Source organism: Camelina sativa, chromosome 8, assembly GCF_000633955.1.
Source record: "Camelina sativa cultivar DH55 chromosome 8, Cs, whole genome shotgun sequence".
Classification (NCBI taxonomy): Eukaryota; Viridiplantae; Streptophyta; class Magnoliopsida; order Brassicales; family Brassicaceae; genus Camelina; species Camelina sativa.
In genome coordinates this window covers 21,835,471-21,844,554 of record NC_025692.1, presented here as the reverse complement: position 1 = coordinate 21,844,554, position 9,084 = coordinate 21,835,471, and the positions used below count along the sequence as shown (strand labels likewise).

The window sequence follows — 9,084 nt, the reverse complement described above, 5'->3', positions numbered from 1 at the left end:
AAAAAAAAAAAAAAAAAAAAAAAAAAAAAAAAAAAAAAAAAAAAAAAAAAAAATTAATTCTAGCCACAAAACTAAAGAACTAATGGCTAATAAATTTAATCAATGTTGGAACAAGCAAACAATATTCTCATCCATCCAAGTCTTACTGTAAATGTCCGTCACTAAATGCAAATTATTTGTCGATGCAACAAAATGTTTAAACATGGACCATATTTATCAGCGCCTCGAACTCTTAGTGTAGATGGAATAAACTTTTTCTTTCTTTCACGTTTGGCTCTTAGCTAGCAACCTTGTGCTTCCATTCTTATGTAACCAGAACCATCCCAAATGACTGTTTTTTTAAGACATTTCTACAAACTATGAGAGTGACATTGTGCTATTGGTTCTTTCTACCTTTGACAATCGAGTAATCTCTTCCTCCAATAAATGCAATTGAATTATTTGCTTTACCTAAACCTTAGATTCATTCAGCTAGCGCATGGTTCAAACTGTAGGAAGAATTGTAAACCAAACCTTAAAAGTTACATCATACATAGAATATAACTCTTCTACCTCTGAATGAATATACGAGACACCTGTAAAAAGTGAAAACAATGCGATGTAGTTTTAAACTTTTAATAAGAACAAAACTGTTCCTCACAGTCGGAGACAGTCACCATGAAAACCATTATATATTCATATTTATAGTTTCAAAATAACAAAATTTAATTACGGACCCACATCCCAAACCTCCCCCACTCCAATCAATTTAGTCTATATAAACCTACTAAACACAAACTTTTCCAAAATCATACCAAAAAGCATTTAATTACAACAACAAAAACATGCATTCTCCCAAACTCATCCTCTTAACACTCTTCTTGTCTCTTCAAACACTCTCCATTGCTTCTCAAATTCTTCCTCTTCCTTCTTCTTCAAACACTTCCTCAACCATTTGCAAAACAACACCGGATCCAAAATTCTGCAAATCAGTGTTCCCACAAACATCTCAAGGCGACGTCCGCGAATACGGCCGCTTCTCCCTCCGCAAATCGCTAACGCAATCGCGAAAGTTCACTCGAACGATCGACAAATACATCAAACGCAACAATGCCTTACTCTCCAAATCCGCCGTTGGAGCTCTCCAAGATTGCCGCTACCTCGCGAGCCTCACAACTGACTATCTCATAACTTCGTTCGATACCGTCAACATCACCGGATCATCAACCAAAACGCTGTCGTTTTCAAAAGCCGACGAGATCCAAACCCTTCTCTCCGCGGCTTTGACTAACGAGCAAACATGTCTCGAGGGAATCAACACCGCCGCGTCCTCTTCTTGGACGATACGAAACGGCGTCGCATTGCCTCTAATCAACGACACGAAGCTCTTTAGCGTCTCACTCGCTTTATTTACCAAAGGTTGGGTTCCAAAGAAGAAGAAACAAGTAGCCGCGGCCGGTTACTCTTGGGCTTACCCGAAGAGCACTCACACCCACACAAACCCACTCCGTCACTTCCGCAACGGAGCTTTACCGTTGAAGATGTCGGAACACACACGCGCCGTGTACGAGTCTTTAAGCAGGAGGAAGCTCGCCGAGGGCGACGACAGTGACGCAAACACTGTCCTCGTAAGCGATATCGTAACGGTGAACCAAAACGGAACGGGGAATTTCACGACCATAACGGAAGCTCTTACGGCGGCGCCGAACAAAACTGACGGTACCGCCGGTTATTTCGTTATCTACGTGACGTCAGGCGTTTATGAGGAAAACGTTGTGATTGCCAAAAACAAAAGGTATCTTATGATGATCGGTGACGGAATTAACCGTACGGTGGTTACCGGTAACCGGAACGTCGTCGACGGTTGGACCACTTTCAACTCCGCCACTTTTGGTACGTCTTTAAGAGATAATGCTGATTTTTTATTTATTTTACACTCATTTATAATAAATATTGCTATATTTAGCACATGCACAACTTTAATGTTTAACTATTTATTGAGCAATTTAAAATATAGACTAGAATTAATTTAGATGTTAAAAAAAAAAGACTAGTATTAATTTTAAAAGTATTTAGAAACAGTGCGTTTGAGGAAAATAAATGATTAATATCTTATTACAAAGTTTTTAAAATCATTTGAAATAGTCTATTTTTAGCATTTAAAAATAGTATATGTCGTGTAACAAAAAAAGAGGTCACCGGCACTTTAGTTACGTTGCCGACGACACACATGGCTATGATGACTTTGGTGGATGTAATCTTAAAAACTAACCACAAAAATTATTCAAACTTGGATAAACTTTTTTACGTGCGTAGTAGTTCGGGTCATAATTGCACGTTGTTCACTATATGACAAACTTTATATTACTTCTAGGAGTGTAGTGAATAAATGACAAGACGCATTATTGACTTATACTGTTACCATTTCTTTTTATAGAAATAAAGAATAATTCGTTTATGATGTTGACTTTATTTTTTCCTCAGCTGTTACATCGCCGAACTTTGTCGCCGTAAACATGACTTTCCGAAACACCGCTGGACCAGAGAAGCACCAGGCCGTGGCTATGAGGAGCAGTGCTGATCTCTCCATCTTCTATAGTTGCAGCTTCGAAGCTTATCAAGACACGTTATACACGCATTCGCTTAGACAGTTCTATAGAGAATGTGACATTTATGGAACAGTCGATTTCATATTCGGCAATGCAGCTGTCGTGTTTCAGAATTGTAATCTATATCCGAGACAACCAATGCAGAACCAGTTTAACGCTATCACAGCTCAAGGTCGTACTGATCCGAATCAGAACACAGGGATCTCGATCCACAATTGTACGATTAAACCGGCTGATGATTTGGCTTCGAGCAACTATACGGTTAAAACGTATTTGGGACGACCGTGGAAGGAGTACTCACGTACGGTTGTTATGCAATCGTACATTGACGAGGTTGTTGAACCGGTTGGTTGGAGAGAATGGAACGGAGACTTCGCATTGAGTACGTTGTACTATGCTGAGTATAATAATACCGGATCCGGTTCGAATACCACGGACCGAGTGGTTTGGCCCGGTTATCATGTGATTAATTCTACCGATGCCAATAATTTCACGGTTTCGAATTTCTTACTAGGAGATGGTTGGATGGTTCAGAGTGGTGTACCTTATCTTAGCGGTTTACTTTCGTAATTTCTTGTATTATTTATTTATCTACTTGGGGAAATTTTAGACCAATACAGTTTAAATAAAAATTGATGTAATTTTGAACATTCATGTATAAAATAACGAGTTTTGATAAAATCAAATAAAGTTAAATTTTCATACATCAATAAATAATAATACTAGATTTTAACCTGCGATACACCGTGGGATTATATATTTTTGTATATTTTATATAACTTACTAAAAAAACATTATGTTAGATCAAATATATGTTTTAAACTTTTTTACAATAATATTGAGATATTTGTAATTTTATTTTCTTTATCTATTTAAAAATTATTATTTTCATTTGAAATGTAATTAATCAATATTCTTTTATTTTGAAATTTAATCAATCAAAATTAGTTGTTGTGAAAGTAAACATCTGTTAATATGTATAATACTTTGTAGTTAGTATAAAATTATTTAAATTTTACTCAACAATTTGAAATTAGTTAGTTTTGTCTATGAGTATGATGGAACGGGTTAGTGTTGGTTTTTAACTCCTTTCATATAAAATTAAGTTTTAAAATATTTTGTTTGTGTTTTTGGACCAACCCGCAAAAAAATATAAGTGTACTAATATTAACCTAATTCCCATCACATACTTATGATTATTTTTAGTCTAGGTTTGGACCGTGGATAAAAAATAAATAGTTATTAAAAAAATAGTTAGTTTTGTATCTGAGTATGATAGAGCGGGTTAGTGTTGGTTTTTAACTCCTTTCATATAAAAGTAAGTTTTAAAATATTTTGTTTATGTTTTTAAACCAACCCGCAAAAATATAAGTGTACTAATATTAACCTAATTTTTATCACATTCTTATGATTATTTTTAGTTTAGGTTTGGACCCGTGGATAAATAAAATTTTCCATAAATTATTGTTGCTTTTTATTATTGTTATTGATATTTACACATATTTAGTTTTATTATCACAAAGTTAGTACTATTATTGACGATTACTCATATGACTAAATTTGATGTATTCACTATTTAAATTGTGCAACAGGATATATATATTTGTATTTGACATCATAACTCTATAAATGACATCTTTTTTAGTCAAAAAATATATATCATTTTGTGGAGGTTAAAACAATATATATATATATAGTATAATAAAATCATAAACTATTAGTTTATTTTTATATTTTTTCTACCCATTTTGACATCAATTGCTCTATCCATTTTAACATAGAAAGCATTAAACAATTTATGTATAATGGAAAATATGTATAACGGAAAATATGTATAATGCCAAACCAATTATGGAAAATCGAAATTGAATAAGGTAAGATACTATAGTTTCTTTTTTCATTAAAACATTTTAAAACTTGTAATTAAAAAAGAAAATAGAAATTGATGTTGTTCAGATATTTAGGGAAATATATATTTCTACACTCGATTTTCCTAATTTGATTTTTTTTTAATTTTTTTATTAAATGTTTTAATTACAATGGCATATGATGTAAATATTACCCAACTTCAAGTCTTCTTCTGAAAAATGCTGTGAAAATAATAATATATAAGATTTGATATCAAAAATAAAAAAAATTAACCCATTGGTTTTTGTTTTCTTTTTTCTAAGCCATAAGAATAATTAAATAAAAGTTTGAATGGTCGCAGCGGTTGGAACGGACCAAACCGTCTATGAATTAGACTATTTTTTATTTACCATTCATTGAATGTAGTTTACAAATGAAATTAGACTAACTGTGGACTATTTTTATTTACAAATATAGTTGGACTATAATATTTCGTCGTTTACACCTAAAACAGAGCGGTCTGATTTACAGATAGATTTATCTGTCCCAACCGCAATTAACATTCACACCTTATATATATATTTTTCCAAAAAAAAATATAATAATAAATATCTCAAATTAATGAGATACCTGTGTTCACACTTCTTCACACACACCTGAGAGTGGCCCTCTTCATCAATGGAGAGGATAGAGCACACGACGATATCAACCAATGGCATTAACATGCATGTGACTTCGATCGGTACAGGTCCAGTGATCCTATTCCTCCATGGGTTTCCCGATCTCTGGTACTCATGGCGTCACCAGCTCCTCTCCTTCGCAGCTTTAGGTTACCGCGCAATCGCTCCAGATCTCCGAGGTTACGGAGATTCCGACGCGCCTCCGTCTCCTGAATCTTACACCATCCTTCATATCGTTGGAGACCTCGTCGGATTACTTGATTCGCTCGGTGTTGACCGGGTTTTCCTCGTCGGTCACGATTGGGGAGCAATTGTCGCGTGGTGGCTTTGTATGATCAGGCCTGATCGAGTCAAAGCGTTGGTCAACACTAGCGTTGTGTTTAATCCGAGGAATCCTTCTGTGAAGCCTGTTGATAAGTTTAGGGCTTTGTTCGGAGACGATTACTACGTTTGTAGGTTTCAGGTGAGACTTTTAAACTCACGAAAACTTTAAATTGAAATGAAATTAGGGTTTTGATGAAGTTTCCATGTGGTTGCAATCAAATACATACTTAGGGTTGATGATTACTATTCAGGATTGTTTTATTGTCAACCAGAGTTGAGGCAAATTGGTTAAATAGGCAATGCTTGTTTAGTCTAGTGTTTAGTTGTGTGAAGTTATTGAATTGATTTGAGATTTTTTTGCCATGGCAATGAGGAATCTTGATGCAGCTTCAAGAAAGTTGAGTTTTTATATGGGAAATTTCTCAACCACCATTAATTTCTGTTTGGTTTTATTGAGACAGAGACCATCCAACTACCTATACATAGCTCAAATTAGCTCAGCCTCTGATATATGCAAGTTGCAGTTGATGATTTGACAAAAAGGCAATAGTGTTTACTTTAATATAGTCAAGAGAAATGTCAAAGTCAAAACTTTATTTGTGTATATGGTTGCTTGAAGTGTATGCAAGTTGTATCAGTCTTGTGGTTTTCCATTGGTTAATTTGGTTTCTTTTACTAATGATTTTGAGTTTATTTTCTCAGGAGGCTGGAGAGATCGAAGAGGACTTTGCTCAAGTTGATACAAAGAAGTTAATAACCAGATTTTTCGTTTCGCGTAACCCACGTCCACCTTGCATTCCGAAGTCAGTTGGTTTCAGAGGTTTACCTGATCCACCTTCTTTGCCTGCTTGGCTCACAGAACAAGATGTCAGTTTCTACGGAGACAAGTTTAGCCAAAAAGGTTTCACCGGTGGACTAAACTACTATCGCGCCATGAACCTGTAAGTTTTATGAATTCTAGCCACCAATTCGACATCATGCATTATCTTTTCATGGTTAATCTTTGACTTGAATCGATCTGGTCTCATCCTAACTTGTAGAAGCTGGGAGCTAACGGCTCCGTGGGCTGGTCTACAAATCAAGGTCCCTGTGAAATTCATAGTGGGCGATCTAGACATAACATACAATATTCCCGGTACAAAGGAATACCTACACGGTGGTGGTCTGAAGAAGCACGTGCCGTTTCTACAAGAAGTGGTGGTAATGGAAGGTGTAGGTCACTTCCTCCAGCAAGAGAAGCCCGACGAGGTCACTGACCATATCTATGGCTTCTTCGAGAAATTCAAAACCCGCGAAACCTCATCCTTGTAGTAGGTCTCCGTCTGCACAATGTCAAGCTCAAGGTTAATTACGCTCTCGGTCAAGGTTACTGTCTTACTTGTTTAGTAAATAATAACTTCAATGCTTTATCATTTTGGTTGTGGATCACTCGTTTTGTTGAAATAAAAAGAAAATGAGGGCAGTTGAATTTTGGTTTCCGAATTGTCTTTGTCCAAAGTTAAACTTCAAAATGTTGAATTCTTATGGCCTCTAGAAAACATCATTTAAGCATAGGTGAAATTAGTTATAAAAAGTGAAATGTACAAATATATGTGGCTCACTCGTTTTGTTGAAATAAAATGAGGGCAGTTGAATTTTTGTTTCTGAATTGTCTTTGTCCAGTCCAATATATATACACACCTTTTCTTATATCCAAGTTTCAAAATGTTGAATTCTTAAGCATAGGTAATAAATTATAGAAAATTGAAATGTACAATTTTATCAAAAAACAATAAAACTGGCAAGGACAATTATACTTTACACCTACCTACTAAATAAAATTAATTACCATTTTAGTATTGTGATTGGAGGATATAAGGTTTCTTTTGTATCAGTGGGATATTTTATCCAACTTAAATCTAAAACGCGTCCGGATCACGCACCAATTACGCGTAAGACTCCGACTTTTTTTAGACATATTCACAATTAATTGAAGACGCCAGTCAGAAGAGAAGAAAAACCACTCCGCACCTGAAAAGACGAAAACACCCTCGTCTTCTTCCGTCGCACCGCTTCTACAGCAATGTCATTTTAGTCAAACCCAAAATTCCCTTTGATGCAAAAGAAAAAAAAAAAAAAAACCCACCAAATCCAAAACCATCCCTCTTCTTCTTCTTCTTGTTCTTCTTCGCTGTAACGCTTTTTACCTAATCGAGGGGAGAGAGAGAGATAATGCAATCGTCGAAAGGAAGACGTAAAGTTGGCTCCACAGCCGCCGGAGCCGGTATTGACTCGGCGGAGAAGCTCGACGAACTCTTGATTTCGTCTGCGATTTGCAACGGCGAAGATTTAGGACCGTTTGTTCGGAAAACGTTCGGTACAGGGAAACCAGAGACTCTTCTCCACCATCTCAAGTTTTTCGCACGATCTAAGGAGTCAGAGATCGAAGAGGTATGTAAAGCTCACTACCAAGACTTTATCCACGCCGTAGACGATCTCAAATCGCTTCTCTCAGATGTTGAATCGCTGAAATCTGCGCTTTCCGATTCTAACTCTAAACTCCAATCCGTTGCGGCGCCGCTTCTTTCGTCTCTTGATTCGCTTGTCGAGGCTCAGACTGTGTCTAAGAACGTTGATCTGGCCATTGGAGCCGTCACTCACTGTGTTCGTGTTATGGAGCTTGTTTCTCGAGCTAATCAGCATCTCCAGAGCGGTAACTTTTACATGGCGTTGAAGTGTGTGGACTCGATTGAGAGTGATTTCATGGACAAAACTCCGTCGTCAACGCTGAAGCGGATGCTTGAGAATAGGATTCCGGCGATTAGATCTTATGTGGAGAGGAAAGTGAATAAGGAGTTTGGTGATTGGTTGGTTGAGATCCGTGTGGTGAGTCGAAATTTGGGTCAGCTGGCTATTGGTGAAGCTTCCGCGGCTCGTCAGCGAGAGGAAGAGCTCAGGATCAAGCAGAGGCAAGCGGAGGAGCAGAGCAGGCTTAGTTTACGTGATTGCGTTTATGCGTTAAACGAAGAAGAGGATGATGAATTTGGCTCTGGCCCTGACAGCAGCGACGCTGGTAGTTCCGGAGGTGGATTGCTAGGTTTTGACTTGACTCCACTTTATAGAGCTTATCACATTCATCAGACACTATCTCTTGAAGATAGCTTTAAGAAGTACTATTTTGATAATAGGGATCTTCAGCTTACCTCTGACTTCCAGGTATCTACGATGACTCCGTTTCTCGAGTCTCATCAGACGTTTTTCGCACAGATTGCTGGGTTTTTCATTGTAGAGGATAGAGTATTAAGAACTGGTGGAGGTTTGATTTCGAAACAGCAAGTGGAGAGTTTGTGGGATACTGCTGTGATCAAGATGTGTACTGTGTTGGAGGATCAGTTCTCTAGGATGCAGACGGCTAATCATCTCTTGCTGATTAAGGATTATGTGAGCTTGTTAGGGGTGAGTCTACGCAGGTATGGCTATGCTGTTGATTCCCTTCTCGAAGTATTGAGTAAGCATAGGGACAAGTATCATGAGTTGTTACTATCTGATTGCCGTAAACAGATCACAGAAGCATTGTCAGCAGATAAGTTTGAACAGATGTTGATGAAGAAAGAATATGAATATTCCATGAATGTGCTCTCTTTCCAGTTACAAACATCAGATAT

At 36.9% G+C, this 9,084-nt stretch overlaps 3 protein-coding genes across 5 annotated transcripts in view; all 3 read left to right on the top strand.

The window, feature by feature from the left end:
- LOC104707868 (probable pectinesterase/pectinesterase inhibitor 41) lies at positions 785-3,238 on the top strand. Its single transcript, XM_010424307.2, has 2 exons — positions 785-1,872; positions 2,464-3,238. The coding sequence occupies exons 1-2, from the start codon at positions 825-827 to the stop codon at positions 3,156-3,158; spliced, it is 1,743 nt and encodes a 580-aa protein (XP_010422609.1). The 5' UTR covers positions 785-824; the 3' UTR covers positions 3,159-3,238.
- Positions 5,056-6,922, top strand: LOC104707867 (bifunctional epoxide hydrolase 2). Its single transcript, XM_010424306.2, has 3 exons — positions 5,056-5,579; positions 6,143-6,381; positions 6,481-6,922. The coding sequence occupies exons 1-3, from the start codon at positions 5,115-5,117 to the stop codon at positions 6,749-6,751; spliced, it is 975 nt and encodes a 324-aa protein (XP_010422608.1). The 5' UTR covers positions 5,056-5,114; the 3' UTR covers positions 6,752-6,922.
- LOC104707866 (exocyst complex component SEC15B) overlaps positions 7,546-9,084 on the top strand; it is a 3,983-nt gene continuing 2,444 nt past the window's right edge. For 2 of the 3 annotated variants that reach the window (XM_019228625.1, XM_019228624.1), the window contains exon 1: positions 7,546-9,075. In XM_019228625.1, coding sequence (XP_019084170.1) covers positions 7,652-9,075 — 1,424 coding nt within the window. In that variant the 5' untranslated portion in view covers positions 7,546-7,651. The remainder of the gene's footprint in view (positions 9,076-9,084) is intronic. The other variant, XM_010424305.2, reaches the window with a different exon arrangement.